The following is a 20,656-nucleotide window of genomic DNA, read 5'->3' as shown; positions in this document are numbered from 1 at the left end:
TTGTTTATTTTAAAATATTTAAGACCGTCCTTTGACGGACGCGGGTGACATAGCGCGAAAGCCTTTTCCCGAGTGTAACAAAAAATACGAATCCCTTACAGAAATTTTGGTATAAATACGTTTATACACATATCATTTTATTAATTTTCATAAAATCACTTGACAACTCTGATTTCAAATAAATAATCTTTAAATTAGTTATATTTTAATTAATTTAAACGAGTTTTAGCCAAATTGTTATTTGGTCAATTAGATTATTAAAATTTAAGTAAAAATTAATTATTTTTACGTAATTAATTTCAAAGCTCCTGAACATTATTTTAAAAATCTTCTAAAATAATGTTATATTTTAAAAGAAGTCTACTAGACAAACCAATGTTGAAACGAATCAAACCTTGAACTTATCCGCGATATTCCCTCGAATTGCCACATGTGGGAGTCCTTCTTGGGTTACCCATATTAATTTTAGTTAAAACAAAACATATAATAATTTAATATATTATTTCCTAAGTTAAATTCTCAATAATTTTGGGTTTATTAGTTAATTGGGAGTGAAAAAAATTTAAATATTAATGTGTGAATTGTGAATGTATTCTGGCAGGCGGTAGTGTCTGTATAGGTAGCTAGGTAGCATGAAAGAGCTGAAATTGAATGTAGTATAACTTGCTGGTATTGTCACCCGATAATCTGTGATTGAAGTTTGAAAATGGAGGATGAAGCAGAGATATACGACGGGGCTCGATCTCAATTTCCTCTCTCTTTCGGCAAGCAATCGAAGGCCTCAAAACCTCTCGAAGCTATTCACAACGCTACGCGGCGTGCTTCCTCCTCTACCGCCGCCACCATCTCCAAGGATGACCAGTCAAGCGGCCGGAGCGATTTCCCTTCCCTATCCTCTTCGTCCAAGGTCTGGATCGATTCCCACAAAAACCCTAGCTCTCGCAAAACTGCTACTAGCGCTGCTGGTGGTGTTATCATCGGACCATCTAGACCGCCAGCTGAATTTAATGGAGTGAAGATTGGGCCTCCCAGACAGTCGCTGCTGGAGACGGTTGATGAAGATGATCGGCTGGTTGGACCGCCTCCTCCCCCGACCATATTTGAAGATGGGGACGAAATGATTGGACCGCCACGTCCTCCTACATCTGGCATGATGCCGGATGATGAAGAAGAGGAGGAGGAGGAGGATTCAGATATTGAAGAGCAGTCCTATCGAATTCCACTCAGTAATGAGATTGTTTTGAAGGGTCACACTAAGGTATTGTCTTTTATATTTTATCTTGAGAATTATGTATGACCTAGAATGCTTTCAAAATTGTATTTCTCATAGTGAACTTTCTTTATCATCATTATGCAGGTTGTTTCTACACTTGCTATTGATCATTCCGGATCTCGGGTCATTACAGGTAGCTATGATTACTCTGTCCGCATGTTTGATTTCCAAGGAATGAACGCCCGATTGCAGTCCTTCAGGCAGCTTGAACCATCCGAAGGCCACCAAGTACGTACCCTCAGCTGGAGCCCAACTGCAGATAGATTTTTGTGCGTGACTGGATCTGCTCAAGCTAAGGTAATTAGGATATCAAGTGTGATTTGTGTTTGCAAATTCAATTCAAGTTAGAAGATTTTATTCTAATTGTTTCTATTTCAGATTTATGATCGTGATGGACTTACATTGGGAGAGTTTGTCAAAGGAGATATGTATATCCGAGATCTTAAGAACACCAAGGGCCACATAACTGGACTTACGTGTGGGGAGTGGCATCCTAACACTAAGGAGACTATCTTAACATCGTCAGAGGATGGCTCACTTCGTATATGGGACGTTAATGACTTTACAAGTCAAAAACAGGTTTGTGCTTCTTGTTTTCTTGCTTATACTCTTTTGTAGGTGCTTGCTGATGTTAAATTGATTCCGGGCTGTCTTATAATGATTGATATGTTACTCACATTTGTATAACTGTCAACTTTTTTGCTAATAGATAGTCTTCATTAACACATGGTATATAATACTTAGGGCTAACCCATATATTGTCCCTTAAACTATGGGTGGATTTTGAAATTTATCCTTAAAGTATGATTCTCTTATATCCACCATTAAAGTATGCCATGTTTTGATATACGCCCTTTCTTAAGCAGAAGAAATTAACACAGATATTTTAGTTTCATTTTCGACACATAGGATACCACATGAGTAAAAGACTCCTTGGAAATTAAGTAGTAAACGGTCAGTTATATATATTTCGGAAGCGTAAAACAATAACAATATTTTAGACTCAGAAAAGGATGGAAAAATGGATTGCATAACCCAGTAGATACACATTAGGTTATTAGAACCAATGAAATATTCATCGAGGGAAATAAGAGAAGATATCAATCATATTGAAAAGTGGGCAAATTGAACTTCTTCCTTACATTCTAAGTAGGCTACATGATTGACCATCCTTTGATTGATTCATATTAAGAAGTAAAACAAGGAGCAACTTCCAATAAAACAGAATGATTGACTGATAAAACTACTACCATTACTCTTATGAAACGTTTCCTTCACAAATCTAGTCTTTGAAATGAATATAGGCTTTAAATTATTGCTCATTTTCCCAAGCAGTGCCAATCCTCTGTAGCACTGGCTTGTTATCTCCCTTTCATTATGCCCTGGCAACAGATGCAAGTTCAGCTGCTCTCCTTTTATTGAATGTTTCTAATGGATTCATAAGGCCCAACACAAATATCCCACCATTCATTGCCTATTCCATTACACAAAATTTACTTCCAATATCATTTCAATAACGAGTCTATAAAATGTATACCTTATGTGATATGTTGCGAGTTAATATTTTATAATGACTAAAATATCCTAGCAGTTAATATTTTAAAATGTCATAAAGAATCAAATAAGGATACTTTGATATATTAGTTAATGATTTGATTGGAAAGAAATGATTGATGATGAGTCAAAATAAAACACATCAAACAAGCCCTTGTCCTCCATAATCTTTCATTTATCATGATCCCAAATGCATAAGAAACTAATCAGTTCTAATGGAAGCCTGATGAAGTTAGCACAAATTGTTGGCAGGTAATCAAACCAAAACTTGCGAGGCCCGGAAGGGTTCATGTTACAACATGTACTTGGGATCGAGAAGGAAATAGTATCGCTGGTGGTATAGGTGATGGCTCCATACAGGTGCTTGAGCAATTTTTACCTCTGTTCATGCCAAAATTTATTAACCAGAAAATGATTTGAATATGAAATGACATTTGGAAATGTTTCATACTTCATAGGTATGGAATCTGAAGCCAGGTTGGGGAAGTAGGCCAGACATATATGTTGAAAAAGGACATTCAGATGATATCACTGGACTCAAGTTCTCTAGTGATGGCCGACATCTATTGTCGAGAAGCGTCGACAAAACCCTTAAAGTAATCCAAAGTTTATGGTTGATGCTTTTTATATAACCTTTGCATATATTTTGTTAAATATTAAAATAATTATATGCAACAAACTGCAGGTATGGGATTTACGCAAAATGAAGGAGCCACTTAAAGTTTTTGAGGATCTTCCTAACCATTATGCGCAAACAAATGTCACATTTAGTCCCGACGAGCAACTCTTCTTGACTGGCACCTCAATAGAAAAGGGTAATGCAACTGGCAGTTTGTTGTGCTTTTTTGATCGAACAAAACTTGAACTTGTGTCAAGAGTCGGAATATCACCTACTTGCAGCGTCGTTCAATGTGCCTGGCATCCAAAGCTAAATCAGGTGAATTTAGTCAATTATTTTATTTTTATTGACTCATATAGTAACGTGTTTGATAACACAACTTATCGCTTAATTTAAATGATTAATGTTTATTTGAACTAAGTTGGTTTGATAACACTATTATTTAAAATCACTTAATTATTTAGATTCAGCTCAAAATACACTAAACTAAAAATCTGGCTAAATACCATAACAGAGCATCCAGAACATAAAAGTTAATCAATTTATATTTCTATAAGGGTCAATAGTTTTGACCGACTTTCCATATACTAGTTTTACGTTTTATCAAATCAACATTCAAGCAATTAGTTAAAATTTATATTCATACGGTAAATTCAACATTTATTTTTCCAGTCACTTTAACTCATTCGAGTCAGTATTCAACACTCATTTGTTTGTAGCATGTATGAGTTTGATTTTAAATGTTTTCTTTTCAAATGTTTGGGAAGATCTTCACGACATCTGGAGATAAAAGCCAAGGAGGAACTCATGTACTTTACGATCCAACTATTAGTGAGAGAGGAGCTTTGGTTTGTGTTGCACGTGCCCCAAGGAAGAAATCCATGGACGATTTCCAGATTCAACCAGTCATCCACAACCCACATGCACTACCTTTGTTTAGAGATGAACCAAGTCGAAAGCGTCAAAGAGAGAAAATGCTAAAAGATCCTCTCAAGTCTCATAAGCCCGAACTTCCCATGACGGGACCTGGCCACGGCGGCAGAGTTGGGACCACTCAAGGAAGTTTATTAACTCAGTATCTTCTCAAGGTAATGTTCTTCTTATATATTGCAAATGTTCATGTTAAAAAGATTGTGTTTAACTATATTATTGAAGAACTGTCGTGGTTGCAGCAAGGTGGCTTAATAAAGGAGACATGGATGGACGAAGATCCAAGAGAAGCTATTTTGAAGTTCGCAGAAGTGGCAGAGAAAGACCCAAAATTCATTGCTCCTGCCTATGCATCTACGCAGCCAAAAACCATGTTTGCAGAATCAGACTCTGAGGAGGATGATAAGTGATGTTTATGAATTAGTCTTTTACAAATGATGATACTGAAAGAACTGGCTCTAATCAAACAAGTCTCTTGATTGCTATATAACATGAGAACCGTGGGTCGCCTTTGGTTCCGGAAATCTGGTTGAGGCCACGAGGGATATGGTTGCGGTTTTGTATAGACGTGATGGGATTTAGTCTCTTTCAGTTTCTAATGCATTTCAAAAATAAAATAAAATAAAATAAAAATGTTTAGATAGTTTATGGGGGTGAGAATTGAATATTGGTTGGTTGGCCCAGTTAAGGATGGTTAGTTAAAAGATTGTTGTTATGTTTTGTTCACATTTAATTCAATAGAGTATTTGTCTAGTTTCGTTAATACTTGTTATCCAATTTGAAAACTGTCGTTAATTAGTATAATAAAAAATATGGTTTGAAAAGTCACCTTACACAGGTGAGAAGAATGAAAGAATCCTTATCAAATTTGTATACAAGTATAAGGTGTAACATATAAATTTTCTCTAGTTATTATTTTTTTCTTTAGAAAACTCTGTAATTAGTCTTAGTTATATATTAAATTGTTTAAAAAAAAGTAGTTAAATAAAGTTCAAATGGGAAATTTTAAATTGGACGAAATGACCCTAAAAGGTTTTAAATGGTAATTTATTTGCGCAAATGACCATTTCAAAATATTCAAATTTGACGAAATCACCTTGAAAAGTTTTAAATGGTAATTTATTTGTGCAAATCACCACTTCAAAATATTCTGACGAAATTATCCCGTCACGTAACGTGAAAGACATGATCGTCACGCGAAAGAAAAACTTGTGAAATTATTCCCGTCGCGTAATACGAAGATCGTGCTGTGAAATTACTCTCGTCGCGTAATACGAAGGGCACGATCGTCACGTGAAGGACACGATTATTCTGAATTTTTCACAAGTTTTTTTCGCGAGACGATCCTCCCCTTCGCGTTGCGCGACGAGGGTAATTTTGTCGGAATTTTGTATGAAAGGATCATTTGTACAACTAGTGCATCTAATGGCATTTCCAGGTCATTTAAAGCAGAAATTGCAAAATGTAACTTCTTTCTCTCTTCACATAATAGTGTTCTCAGTCCGTGTGTACTGTACACTCTTGTTCACCCCGCGGCCCCTCTCCTAAACTGGCGGACAGACGGTGCTGAGAGAAAAAAGGAAGCCATGGAAGTACCTTGCAGAGACTTTCTAGCCGGTTAACCTTTTTCGTATGTTTTTAGTTTTCGGCGAGCCCATAATAGTATACTCTGAAACTTACCTCTTCTTTTGAGGTTGAGCACCAAGATTACTCTTTTTCTAAAACACTCCAGTGTCAAGGCTCGCCATTTTATTCGGTAGCGTTTTAGTCTCTGAGCTCATTTTTCTCTCCACAATAGCCTTTTTGTCTTTCCACTGGATCTCGCTTTTGTTAGGTAATTGAATGTTTTTCTCCTTTTGCATTGACATATGATCCCTTTCAATGATTATCTTTCAACTTTTGTGTCTGCAATTTTTAGAAAGCTAATTTGAAATATCGCACCCAAGTAGCTCAATTAATCATATTCATCATAAAAGTTAGCTTTTCTAACACTTCCCTTTTTGGTTGTTGATTACCAGTTTGAATCTTTCGTGCAAGTTTACACCTCAAATTTTAATTGCGCTCATACCAGAAGATAGCAGCTGTTAGCTTTCTACCAATTTTATTCATTTGCTTCTTTTTCTAGACGGATTGCTCTTGTGTGTCGGTTTCTATTTCAGTGAAGAATCCTCCATTTTTAGGGATTGGAATTTGAACTTTGAGGTGAAAACCATCTCTTGCAACAAGCTTCAGTACAGTCAGTCAGTGTTTACTATGGTTTTGAATTTAAAGCAGGTGCTAAGATGAACTCCTTTGAAAATCAAAACAACACATATTTTGAGAAAGCTATTCCGGGTTGCCTAGGAAGAGTGGTGAACTTGTTTGACCTATCTACAGGAGTGCCAGGAGACAGGCTATTCACAGATACACCAAATCACGATGGTAATTCTAAGTTTTCTTTTCATCTTTGAACTTGATCAAAGTTTTCTTCTTCACATATGAAAGATAATCAATATTCTAAATCATTTTATACTGGCTTCTTTGTAGCAGTGTCTCCATTGTCAAGGAATCAATCGTACTGTGGGGGAAGGATAAGTCGTTTCTCTAATCCAAATGAGTACAAAGTGGTAAATTCACTAGGTTCAATGAATAATCTCATTATGCATAACCTGGAGTAGTTTAAGTGGTAATAGTCTTTAACTAAGAGGCTGAGGTCTCACGTTTGATTCCAGCTAAGAACACCTTGATTAATGTCGGAATAAATCCTAGGCTTAAAAAGAATCTCATTAGTCATTATGTATAACCCATGGAAGTTCAAGTGATAATAGTTTTGAATTAAGAGGTTGAGGTTCGATTTCCGACTAAGAACCTTTTGAGTAAAGTGAGAACAAATCCTAGACTTAAAAAGAAAATAAATCCCATTATGTAAGTGAACTATTTCAGGTTATATGTTATTTTCAAGTTCTTCCAATAGTTTTATTCGTTTTGGCTATGCAGACATTGTCAGATCCAAGACATAGTTCTTCTTACGGTAAATCAAATGGAGCACCAATGAAGATGCTCATAGCCAATGAAATGTCCAAAGAGTCAGATTCATTCCCTAACTCCTCCAATGTAGTTGCAAAACTGATGGGACTCGATACCTTGCCTCAAGAATTTCCACTGCCCAGTCCACGAACATGCCATTCCCGAAGCCTTTCTGAAAGTTCTTTAACCACATGGAAGCAAAAAAATGGATACATTGTGCAGAAGGAATACAAAGATATTTATGAAAGCTGGCAGCAACAACCTCGAAGGGCGAGTTCTGGAAGAGAAAAACAGCTGCATTCCACAAATGAAAAGAAGATGGCTCTTGTGCGACAAAAGTTCATGGAGGCAAAACAATTAGCAACTGATGAAAAACTTCGCCAATCCAAGCAGTTTCAAGATGCATTGGACATTCTAAGTTCAAATAGAGAATTATTTCTCAGATTTTTGCAAGAACCGAATTCGTTGCTTGCCGAGCACCTTTGTGATCTACAGTCTCTTCCTCCTCCCGATGAAACAAAACGCATTACTGTTCTTAGACCTTCTAAGATGGTTGACAGTAACAAAATTGCAGGTAAAAACAATTATGCTAGCCTTTGTCCTCCTAGTAGTTGGAAAGCTGATGAAAATCAGCCAACTCGGATAGTTGTACTAAAACCGAGCTCTGGTAAGCTTGATTACATTAAGGCAGAAGTGGTTTCTCCACCTTTCTATTCTCCAGAAACACTGCAAAATGAAGAATATGACAATGGACACAGAATAGATGATGAAGCCTTAGTACTATCTTCTTCATTTTCTAATGGGTACATTGGCGATGAGAGTTCTTTCAATAAGTCTGACAATGAACACCAAATTGGGGATTCTGAAGTAATGTCACCAATTTATAGACATTCATGGGACTATATAAATAAGCTTGATAGTCCGCATTCTTGTTCCTCTTTCAGCCATGTATCTCACTCCCCTGATTCATCAGTTTGTAAGGAAGCCAAGAAGCGTTTGTCTGAAAGATGGGCCACAGTGTCTTCTGGTGGAAATTTTGGAGGTCAGAAGCTTGTTGTCCAGAGGAACTCTCGTACATTGGGAGAGATGCTTGCCATTTCAAATATTAAGGATTCTGTGGAATCCCGGGAAGAGGGTTGTAGTAGTATAGTACCAGAACCAAGAGGATCAAGGTTGAATGAAGATGACAAATTTGTTGATTCTCCAATGAATCTTTTGAAATCCAAATCAGTTTCTGTATCTTCTAATGTTTTTGGTGAAAGGCTGAATGTTGAAGTTTGCGAGGAGATAGAGACGAAGAATCTGACTCGAAAGTTATCTTTCAAAGAGAAAGTTTCAAGTTTATTTTTCTCAAGGCCTAATAGAACTGATAAAGAAATTTGTAATGCTTTCCAAGTGAAAGATAGAACTCCAAATGCTGGAAATTCATTCCAACACGATCAGGTCATTAAGACTCAAGAAAGCTTGTCAACTCATCTACATGGTTCATTGATCAATGATGTGTCTTCAGATTCATTGCGCACTAGGCATAAATGGGTTGTGACCAGATCTGAGGTACACTTTTTTTTATTTGTCATATGATTCTTCATGTTAATTCTTCTCGTGTTCTAAGTTTTTCTCATCGTATTAGCTACCATTTATATTTCATTGAGTCGATCATAAAGTTAGCTTATTATTATTATTTCTTTTAGTTTGAGCCTATTTAAGAACTAGTGTTTTGAAACAATCTATTTCACAATCATGATCTTATTGGAAAATCACAAAGTTAAAACCGAAAGTGATTTCTTTGTTTGTTTCGTTTGGTATAAGATTGTTTTGGACCATAATCAGATTATTTTTTGTATCATGATCCAAATTTATTTATTTTTAAATGGTAAAACAACTTCATTAGTCCACGTTGACGCAATAACTGCGTGACCGTGGTGAAAAAAATTGATATAAATTATGACATTCTCCAAACTATAGTGTGATTTTTGTTGCTTCATTTGACATACAAATTATTTTTTAGATCATTTTTCAAATTATATTGTATATTTTTGCCTCATTGTAAATATATTTTTTCACGAGAAGATGAATGAATTATTTTCTGATCATGATCAAATTAATTTTTAAATTATTGTGATTTTTCATAAGAATAACAAATATAAATTCTTCCCACGGGTTAGAGGACTGGACCCTGACATGTTAGAGGAATATTTAGGAAATTGAAATGAATCTTGGATTATTGCTCTTGATGGTACTTCTTCAATCATATGATTGACTCAACTTCTTAGCTTTTCTTCCCTTTTAATGTGGTTCAGCTCTTGAATTCTATATCCCCATATAAAAAACATTGTCATGTGGCCATTGTGATTCATATTCTAAGAGCCAACTACATATGGAAGTGCATTAAGGCTATGTCTGGTTGGAGCGGAATTGGAGTTGGGGGTCCAATTCCAAATCTTTTGTTTGTTTGATGACTTCAAATAAGGGATTAGAATTGGAATTTTAATTCTTGTGGAGCTGAATGTATATGATTTTAAGTTTCAATCACATCATTGACACTTTGGAATTTCAATTCTATGATTTGTACAAACATAATAATTAATTTGTAATTCAATTCCAATTTTTATAAAATTGGAATTATAATTTTAACTCCAATTCTAATTCAAATTATGCACATCCAAACATAGTCGAGTTTGTCTTGATGCAGGAAACTCTTCGTATGACAAAGCCTGTTCTTCCGAGAAATACAAGTGACAACCAAGAACAGCCAAGTCCTATCTCAGCTTTTGAAGCCTCATTTGAACATCACGAAACTACCAATTTGGATTCTTCTGCCAATATCATGAGGGCAGAGGGGAAAGGTAAAATACAATGATCTGGAATCTTGTTTATCTTTTGCTTTTTACTCTCTTGGCTAATTTACTTATTTCCTTAAAAAAATAAAACAGAAACAAGTCTGGACAAATACAGGTTAATAGATAAATCACCGCCCATTGGATCAATTTCCCGGGTTCTGCTATCATGGAAAGACTCTCCCACAGAAACAACAGCTTCCCATGAACTGGAAAACACATTTCATCATAGTTCCGTGGAAGATGAAGAAGAATGGATTTTCTTTGTCCAAACATTACTATCTCTAGCTGGGTTAAATGATGCAGTAGGACCCAGTTCAGTTTTTTCCAGATGGCACTCATCTGAAAGCCCTTTGGACCTCTCGTTAAGAGAGAAATATATTAATCTAAACGAGAAGGAACTAATAATGCATGAGACGAACAGGAGGAAAAGAAGATCAACTAGAAAGCTTGTGTTTGATTGTGTTAATGCAGCTTTAGTTGAGATAACATCATCTTATGGATCACACAATAGAAACACAGTTGATTCATCAGCCAGATTGGAGGATCTAGTGTGGGCCTTGATTAAGAAATGGCGCTCTAGTGAGGCAGGTTTTATTTCTGTTGAAGATGAGGATGGTGATAGCTTGGTGGTGGAGGGAATGGTAATGGAGGAGGTAGCCGGGAAGGATTTTCTCGAGTTCATTCGAATTGAAATTGAAATTTTAGTGAAGGAAATTGAAGTAAATTTGGTCGAAGAGGTTGTGGAAGCCGTTGTTCAAGAATTGACAGGGATGTAATGCTTCATTTTTCCACTTAATAACATTCATCAGCTGATTTTTAACTATTATTAAGCTTGTGAAGAGCTAACTTGATTGTTTAAATCATCCAAATAGTTGCACTATATATTTTGCGTTCTTCAATTATCACACACTATATATATATATTATTTGGTATGTAAAAAATCATTATTGTCATTGTTGTGACGCAAACAATTCTAAGCATTTGTAAACATTTGGGCCTATTTGAAAGTCTTGCTCAGTTGCATTTTCAAATTTTCGAACTTCTTTTTGGTTGAAGCTTCATCTCAAACTTTAGTGTCATTCTTATTATGATTTTATTGTATCTGTGGAAATTATTGAGATATTTTAGGGATATTAATTTTCCAAAAGTGAAAAAAATGAGCTCTAAACTTGTAAATAAGTATAACTTATTTTGAATAATATATTAAAAATTTATGTTTATTTTCATTTGAAAATCTCACTATAATCAAAATTTGAATTGAACCAACTGCTTTCAATATATATATATATATATAATAATATTTAATTTTAAAGTGTCCGAATTGCTGGATCGTAATATGTAGTTAATTTGGATATATGTTAGAGTAATTTTGATCTTGTGACATAACAAGTACAATCATTTAACCACTAGACTAATAAGCCTTTATATTTTAAATTTAACACAAAACTTAATGAACGTAAGACATTTTTAATTATATAACCACTAGACTAATAAGCCTTTATATTTTAAATTTAACACAAAACTTAATGAACGTAAGACATTTTTAATCATTTAACCACTAGACTAATAAGCTTTTATATTTTAAATTTAACACAAAACTTAATGAACGTAAGACATTTTTAATTATATAAGTTCAATTTTTTAACCAACTAATATATATATATATATATATATATATATATATATATATATATTTATATATATAATGTTTAATTTCAAAATGTCCGGAATGTTGGATCGAGAGCCGTGGTTAATTTGGATATATATGTGAGATTAAATGAATATTTAGGTCAAAATATGAGTTGATTCGCCCATAAACTTAAAACGATTAAAATAAAATTAAAAATATTAAAAATATGTTTCGAACTTACACCATAACCAAATAAGGATAACTCTTTAACCAACAATTTAAATTCATATATATATATATATATATAATTATGAAAAATAGAGTTTAGTTAATTAGGAAAGAAATTAACATATTTTTTTATATTTTAATAATAAATCTAAATAACTAAAATTAATAATTTAAAATTTATTTAAAACAATAATAAAAAATCAATATTAATAGTATAATAATAATTCATTCATATATATATATAATAAACCTTAGTGAAAAAAATAAATATTTATTAAATATTTTAAAAATACAAATATTATATATATATATATATATAAGTATTTTTTAATTCTTAGTCATATAAATTATATATGTATACACAAAATTATAAATATAAATCAACAATTTTAAGTGATCTAGTGAAGTGATAATGCTACATAATAGAGAATCATGATTCAAATCCCGTTAGGCACAATTTTTATACTATTAAAAAACATTGATGGTTAATATGTGAAATAAGAACGTTGGTTTATCGAAGTGAGGAGATAATTGGATGCAAATGATATTGGTTAAAATTTACGATGAAATTGGTAGGTGGGTAAATGACATTCACAAAATTAGAGGTTGATTGGGATAGATGGTTAAAATATGTGATGAAATTGGTGATTGAGTAATGACATTCACGATGGTTAGATAAATGACATTCACTATATGGAAGGAGATGATTTGTTGTTTGTTGATTTGACCGAAGTAAAAGTGTAAGGTCACAAAATTAAATGTCAATTGAGGTGGATAAAAATATGGAATGAGATGGTTGGTTAGTCGAAGTGAGTATTCCATCCGATGAGATGTCGTCAAAGCCAATTGAGGTGGATAAAAATATGGAATGAGATGGTTGGTTAGTCGAAGTGAGTATGACACACGAAGAGATGTCGATTGGGGATTGGTGTGCCAACGTGAGGGTAAAAGAGATTCATAATGTACCAAAGTGAAAGTTTAAGGTCACAGTATGAGATGTCCGATTAGGGTGGATAAATGTGAAATGATATGGGCTGGTCATTCAAAGTGAGGATAAGTAAGTCGAGTTGTTTATTGTAAAATATGCGAGGAGATAGATTGTTTGACCGAAATGAAAGTAAAGTCTCGAGATGAGAGGTCGATTGAGATTAGTGGGATACAAATGTGGAATGAGATGGTTTTGGTTAATCGAAATAAGTAAGGTCACGCTATGAGAGGTCAATTGAGGGATTGATGCATCAAAATGAGGTTAAAAGAGATTGGTAACATTGGAGATGGTTGATTTGACTGAAATGAAATTATCTAAGATCACATAGTATCAGAGGTTAATTAGAGTGAGTGTAAATAAATGTGTAATGAGATGATAAATTATCCGAAGTGAGGATAAAAAAGTCAGATTGTATATTGTAAAATATGTGAGAAGATGGGTCACAAAATAAGATGTCAATTGGGGATTGGTGACCAAAGTGAAGAGTAAAAGAGATTGATAATATTGAAGATGGTTGATTTGACCGAAGTGAAAGTGTAAGGTCACATATGAGAGATTGATTATTGGAGTGTATAAATGTAGAATGAGATGGATGGTTAGCCGAATTGAGGATAAAGAAAGTCGGGTTGTATATTGTAAAATATGTTAGGAGATGTTTGACGAAGTGAAAGCAAGGCCTTGAGATGAGAGGTCGATTGTGAATTGGTGGATAAATGTGGAATGAGATGGTTAATTAGTCAAAGTGAAAGTAAGGTAACGAGATTAGAGGTTAATTGGGGTGGATAAATGTGGACTGAGATGTATGATTAGCCAAAGTGAGAATAAGAATGTCGGGTTGTATACTATAAAATATGTGAGAAGATGAGTTGTTTGATGAAGTGAAAGTAAGGTCTTCGAGAGAATAAATGTCGATTGTTGTAATCCCCGGGATTATGGTCCCCTCATAGCTTATTACGTGTTTGGATGACACGTGACAATACGGGAGGAGACCCGATGTGGTTCGAGATTCAATGCATTTCAAACTTGGTTTGCGTGCAATGCATTATTTTAAAAGAAAAGATTTTGAAAATACCTAAAAGCTTTAAAAATTAATCATGTAAAAATAACTAATTTTATTCAAAACCTCGCATAGTGTATTATTTGTTGTTGGTAGTGGTCATTGTAAGGTAGTTGTAATATGTTTGGCAGGTTTAATCCTCAATTATTTTGTCTACCCCATATGAATTGGGCAGTCTTTGATTGGGACTTGTTTTTGCTACAACCACCATGTTCGTAGGCCTTCTCCTTGGATCCATGTAAATATCTTATTTTCTTCTCATTAAGATAACACTCTTTTTTTTTTTTAAATCTTTTTTTCTTTTCAAATGATATAGTGTATGAAACCCTTTTTGACAAACATGTGTAACTTTGATAGGGTAATTTATGTTTTTATTTCCTGTAAGCCTAGCATACTATTAAAGCTGATAAAAAAAAATCCATGAATTTGAACTTTTCATGGAAGTGCATTGGATTCTTTGATCAATTTCTCAACAGTAAATGTCACTATCATATCAAAATCTTCAATTCAATTGTCATGGATTTGAACAATATGAGCATCCTATGAAGTACCAATGAAATATTAGCCTATTTGAGCCATTTTGTTAGACAGGTCATTCTATAAAAAATGGTCTTTAAAACAATAAATACAAGTTAAAAAAAATGAAACAAGTTAAACAATATTAGTTTGAATTTGATAATAATAATTTAATAATGAATACTTTCATATGTTTTCAAATATGGTCATTAATTCTACTTTAACTTGGAAGCTCTTAGCCTTTATGAAACTAGGCGGCGCGTTCGTGGAGGCAAACCGAAGGAAGAAAAAAAAAGTTTAAAGAAGAATCAAAATGGTAATTTCTTTTTGTCAATAAAAACAAAAAAGAACTCATAGAATTTGGAGAACAAAACCAATTTGACAGGAAAGATTAGCACGATGACAAAGAATTAACTTTTGATGTAAAGGATTTTAATCTCACCACTTCTCCTGGTAAAATAAAAACGGAAGCTACATAAATAAAGTTTGTAAAAGTAAACCACTTTGAAGTTGAAAAACATTGGTAGAAGGACCTTTGAATAAAATAACACCCAAGGAGAACTCATGAACCTACTGATCCCAAATTCAATAAAAAGAAAAAAAATCCTTCTTTTGGAAATGAAGTTTAATTCATCGGATAATGTCAATTCATCGGAGAAAAGTCTCACCGACAAACTTGGTTTGTATGGTGGGTGGGTGTGTACAAGTGCATTTGACTCCTAAGCCATGAGCAATGTACAAAAGAATAAAAACCATACATCCACAATTTAACAAAGATATAATACATCCAAGGAAATTTTGCTCTTCTTACAATCCCAGATTTACTTAACTTCGCCTCCTTTCAAACCATACTGCATAACAAAAACATGAGAAGATGCCAAAGAAAAGGTTATTGTTGGGAAGAAGATTAGAGGCAAAACCTATTTGAAAACACTCTATGTTTTTGCATCTGGATTCAGACGAGAAACAATCAATAAATTTGTTTACTTTCGAATGACTAAGTTTAGTTTACCAATCTTCATATATTTTGAATTCGAACCCATATAAGAAATCTGTCAAAAATAAAAGTGTTTTCAAATGAAGCCAAAATATTTCCTATAATTTTGCAATGTATAAGCATATTTTATTTCTGGCCGGAATCTTTTAATAAATGAAAGACAAAATAAATTAGAAAAATCATAAAGTAAAAAAGAGAAATACTCAACAAGTCAAGCTAATTATCACAAACAATGAACTTACCATATTCACTGAAAAAGTCAAGGAAATAAATAGGATAAGGGAGACAGCACAGCAAGTCAATATATCATTATATAACATTGGGATATATTATAGCTCACACTTAGATTATGCAATTTTATTTGATCTAAAACTCTGGGAAAACACAACAAGAAGGCCAATACCAAATGAGTAAAACTCTCAAGATTCGCACAAAATGAAATAAGTAAGCCTTCTTTTTTTACTTCTAATCACAAAAGGTGTGAAACATTTTGACGCTTCAAAAGTAATTAGAAAAGTTTCAATTATTCTTTAAGGGAACCAATCAACAGTTTATGTGTTCAAATAGTGAAAGACAATGGATGATGGACAAAGGAGACTGAAATGGACCTGCTAAAGAAACAAAGCATACTCTAAATCTAATTTATCTTTCTCATGGGACCCATTATTTAAATTATATATAGAGATCTACATTGAGCTCAGTTATTAACCATTTACTTATTAAAGAGCCACATGATCATTTATAACCTTCTTAACCACTCTTAGGAAATGGACCAAAGACCAAAGACCAAAAATCAATCTAGTATAGAATAACGTGCTACAAATCTACATGACCAGATCATGTACAAGATAAAGTTAGTGGAATGCAACATGGTGCTGTTTATAGATTAGAAGTTGAAGAAAATACAAGAATAATCATACTAATTAGCTTATGTAAGGGTATGGATTCTTAAAATACTCATCCGCCCTACATAATCTCAATTCCTAAGGGCTTGTTCGGTACAGGTTTATTTGAATAAACCTTGGATTATTTATAAAATCTTTACTGGTTTTAATTTTGAGAAATTGAGTTTTGTTTTTGTAAAAAGACATGAAAGGTATTAATATATAATGATAATATTTTTTTTAAATAGAGGATATTTTAATATTTTGGTTCATGAATTGAGTAATATAATTGATAAGAGAGGGGATGAAATGATGTTAGATTATATTATGATTTTTTGAAACAACCCAACCGAACAAGGCCCAAGTGTTGTTTAGAGAATTATGAGAGAATGGTTTTGTGTTGCCTTTCTTATCAATTTTTCCTTCCTTGGCTTATTTGTAGGTGAAAAAACAAATGGATGACAAGAAAACGGGAGCTACATTCAATTTTGGGCCAAATGTAAGAAAATTGGCCCCATTTGTAAACCTAATAATTTTTTGCTTTCGATTCGTATCGAAATGAGAAAAAAATCAAAATATCTTTTACAAAGTTTAGTTTCCAGACATAATCTCATCCATATATCTTTCTGAATCCAAATTTTTTGTATCAAATGTTTCCAAAGAAAATTGGCTTTACATGTACTGGAGCAGACAAATATCAGTTGCAGCTTATATATTTATACTAAGTGCACTCTTTCTCTAAGCTGATACAATAGACAAATAACAGTTCAAATATTCACACTCAATGTCCCATATAAGATGGCAAGTGCAATAACATGTAAACATCCAAGGAGAAATCCTAAGACAATTTGGCGAGTTAGAAGCAAATTTTCAGTTCAATTTTTTATGTTTCTGATACGGAATGGAGACTAGGGTTTAAACAATCCAATCAAAGGGTGAGAAGTCAAGAGAAATCGAGAAACAAGAAGTATAAACCTTTCATAATTTCATTCATTTATATTAAGTTAGTAACTTAGATATGTTTTATACTAGTCTAATCCTATACTGAAAAGGTAACATCCTATTAAATAGAAAAGATAAATACTATTCTAATAAACTGAAAACGTAATTACTATCCTATTAAATAGGAAATATACATACTACCCTAATAACTAACTAAAATAAATAGAAAAAGTTAAATATAATAACCCTATTGTGTATCACTATGTGAATGAGAGTTCCGAATCCTACTCTCCCTTTCGTATCAGTTTCATATGCCACTAAGTTTTTCTTCATATCATGAATAGAGATGTACAATGTTTTAACAATATAACAGTGTGATTACGAGATATATTTTGAAGCTTGAAAGCCTGGGAATGTACCTTTTCTTTCATCCTCAAGCTCCAAATGTCAGAATGAGCTCCTTTACTCTCCGAACTGGTCAAACCAGGTACATGGTTATGGTGGGTAGTTTGAACTCTAACAGTCTCATAACTATCTTCAATATCATCATCAGCTTTTGGAGTAGAAACCATTGCTCTTAGAGATATAGAAATAAGTAGAGACAATGCCTTGAGAATGAAAAACAAAGAATGATGGAGTGCAGTTAGTTGAGATAACAGCTACCTGATCATTATAAATTCATAAAAAAAATTATTCTCCTTGAGGGGGAGGATGTTACATACCAACCTACATACTACATATCCTCAATTTGTAGGAAAATTGTAGATTAAACTAGGAATGGCCTGAGCTTATAGAGATTATCCATATTAAACACTATTTCATTCATTAATCCAAATATTAGGTGCTCTGCTATTTATAAGCTACTAACCCACTAACTTAGACCTGGTTTGAACTAGCGTATTTCAATAATCAAGTGGTTGACGCGTGTTATTTGACATTAGGGTATACATATATATTTAAAGGAAATTTTGGTAGTTTGGTTTATAATTTGAATGATATGTAAATTGTTGATTGGATAGAGAGTTATTTGAAATTAATCTCAAATAACCCACATCAAATAAGGCCTTACTCTACTAACCACCATATTATCCTTATAATAGTACTACTACTATACCATTAAGATGAAAATTTATTTTTGTGGAAATACAAGCAAGTATTCAACAAAGAACATCACTGACACATAGGAGCTTGTCGGATATGAATCGACATGCGAATATTAAGTCCCACGAATTTACTCATCTAAATTAAATGATTTCAGATACACAATCTTCTAGATTATAATAAAAAAAACTTTGGAAAAAAGATTAATGCAGTTCTCTAATCCTATGGTCCATTTAGGAAATCCTTTATTATTGGTTTTTGAAGAAAAAACTATCAAACAAGTTCCTCATTCTGAAGATGATTTTCCCATTTCTGTTTACAAACCTGAAAATGTTTTGAACGATTTGGATTTGGAGGACAAGAAAGATAAATCAAATATTAAATATCAGAGTATATGTATATTCTAATAAAGTTCCCTAAAAACTACTCTTTTAGCTACGTCCTGAGTTCTCCGATGAACATGATGAACATGATGAACTCAGAAAAGAGACTCCATCTAACAAAAAGAACTTTCACAGAAATTTCAAGCACAATAAAGTAAAAAGTATGTAAAAAACGTTTTTAACATATGATAGAAAATATACCTGCACAGTGATTAAAGCAATGGCAACCCATTTACATATATCAATATTATCCATTACAAATACTCTAAAGCTATCCAGTTCTCCAGTGGAGTCAAATGGAAGATCCTGAATATCCAAGGAGAATGAACATCAATCACATTGACCAAGGAGACATAAGAGCTGCATAAAAATAAAGCTACCTTTTCCCAATTTTTATCGATCAAAATAAATCCCACCAAAGCAGCTTCTAGTAGAAAGAGTACAATGGCTAGAAATGTATACTGGCATTCCATGGTTATGAGAATAAACAGAAGAATACTGATCAAGAAAGACGTTTTAAACAATATAAGCTAATAAACACAGTGAAAAGAGTGGAAACGTACAAAACAAAGGCAACATCCATTGATTACTTCAGCTGCAATGTGACCAATCACAGTGACAAAGAACAAAGCAATCCCCAAGCCCATAAACGCATATATGAACCTACCGAAACATCAGGGAAATAACCCCAAATGAAGAAAAACTAACAAACTGGAAAATGAATCGAATATGACAAATGGAATTGCGGAATTAAGCGCATTTGTATACAATACCAGGGATCCGGAAGAGTGATGGAACGAAGCAGTTGCCCATTAACGTATCCGTCTGCTAAATCGATGGCGATATTCAGAGGAGAAATGTGATGGAGGGAGGTGGGGTGGTTGGGTGAAGGAGCAGATGACGGAGGAGAGAGAGGATGATGATTGTTCCATTGATTGAGCATGTAAATAGAGTAAAGGATAATCGAGAGTCCAGTGAATGCTTGCAGGAAATTGAAGAATTTCAGAATTGATGCAAGCAACGAATGACAACAAGGGGTTCGCATTTTCGTTTCCCGGATTCTCGCTCTATGTATGTGCAGTGTGCTCACTCCTGGATCGTTAATGAAATTGTATCATTGAAAACCTTTTGAATTCTATCAAGAACCCTAACCTATCAACTGCAAACGAAAAAGGCATGCATTATTTGCAGGAAAAAGTCTAAAAAAATCAAGATCCTAAACGACAACGACAAACCCATATAGTTCAAACAACCTGAATTTTGAGAGACACACAATGACCCCATTTCAAAATTCACCTTTAGATTTTTTTTTTTAATTTTTTTATTTTGTTATCATTATTCTCATAATTGGGAAATTTGAGGAAATTACCCTAAAGAGTGCGTTATTTGCATATGTAATCATCGCCTAATTTTTAACGCGTTAGTGACCGCTTTAATTTTTTTTTACGAAATTACCCCATCTGCGAAACGTCAAGGCCCATCACGTTTTGCGAAAAGAAAATATGGGAAAAGTCCATAATACTATTACTATTTAATATAATTCAGCATCTTTTTTTCATTTCTCTTCTTCTCCTTCTCTCTCTTCCCGCTTTTCTCCTCCTTCTCTTTAAACGACGACGATCTCTAAGCGACGACGATCTTCAACGGACACCACCATGAGCACGAGGAGCACGAGCACTGTGGCAATTGAACATTTGTTGTTTTTATT

At 33.5% G+C, this 20,656-nt stretch overlaps 3 protein-coding genes across 9 annotated transcripts; 2 read left to right on the top strand and 1 right to left on the bottom strand.

Annotated features, from left to right (window-relative positions):
* The first annotated feature begins 606 nt into the window (after window positions 1–606).
* LOC124919634 (WD repeat-containing protein 70-like) lies at window positions 607–5,137 on the top strand. Its single transcript, XM_047459922.1, has 8 exons — window positions 607–1,258; window positions 1,358–1,570; window positions 1,652–1,852; window positions 3,080–3,187; window positions 3,286–3,423; window positions 3,513–3,764; window positions 4,214–4,534; window positions 4,619–5,137. Exons 1-8 carry the CDS (start codon window positions 707–709, stop codon window positions 4,784–4,786), a joined length of 1,953 nt encoding a protein of 650 aa, XP_047315878.1. The 5' UTR covers window positions 607–706; the 3' UTR covers window positions 4,787–5,137.
* Window positions 5,138–5,853: 716 nt separating this feature from the next.
* On the top strand, window positions 5,854–11,102 carry LOC124919633. 7 transcript variants are annotated; one of them, XM_047459920.1, is made up of 8 exons: window positions 6,110–6,128; window positions 6,164–6,210; window positions 6,395–6,459; window positions 6,651–6,797; window positions 6,903–6,982; window positions 7,353–8,936; window positions 10,075–10,228; window positions 10,316–11,102. In XM_047459920.1, exons 4-8 carry the CDS (start codon window positions 6,659–6,661, stop codon window positions 10,996–10,998), a joined length of 2,640 nt encoding a protein of 879 aa, XP_047315876.1. In that variant the 5' UTR covers window positions 6,110–6,128; window positions 6,164–6,210; window positions 6,395–6,459; window positions 6,651–6,658; the 3' UTR covers window positions 10,999–11,102. The 7 variants fall into 7 exon arrangements, with proteins under 7 accessions (XP_047315873.1, XP_047315877.1, XP_047315876.1 ...); XM_047459917.1 differs by lacking the exon at window positions 6,395–6,459 and having other exon boundaries at window positions 5,854–6,128; XM_047459921.1 differs by lacking the exon at window positions 6,395–6,459 and having other exon boundaries at window positions 6,048–6,128; window positions 6,648–6,797.
* Window positions 11,103–15,211: 4,109 nt separating this feature from the next.
* LOC124924810 (tetraspanin-20-like) lies at window positions 15,212–20,167 on the bottom strand. The gene is made up of 6 exons (XM_047464825.1): window positions 19,722–20,167; window positions 19,512–19,611; window positions 19,329–19,409; window positions 19,150–19,254; window positions 17,884–18,072; window positions 15,212–15,492 (listed from the first exon to the last, which is right to left on the bottom strand). Exons 1-6 carry the CDS (start codon window positions 19,991–19,993, stop codon window positions 15,463–15,465), a joined length of 777 nt encoding a protein of 258 aa, XP_047320781.1. The 5' UTR covers window positions 19,994–20,167; the 3' UTR covers window positions 15,212–15,462.
* Between the last annotated feature and the right edge of the window lie 489 nt (window positions 20,168–20,656).

Source organism: Impatiens glandulifera, chromosome 1, assembly GCF_907164915.1.
Source record: "Impatiens glandulifera chromosome 1, dImpGla2.1, whole genome shotgun sequence".
In the NCBI taxonomy this organism is placed as follows: Eukaryota; Viridiplantae; Streptophyta; class Magnoliopsida; order Ericales; family Balsaminaceae; genus Impatiens; species Impatiens glandulifera.
This window is presented reverse-complemented; position numbering and strand designations above follow the sequence as displayed.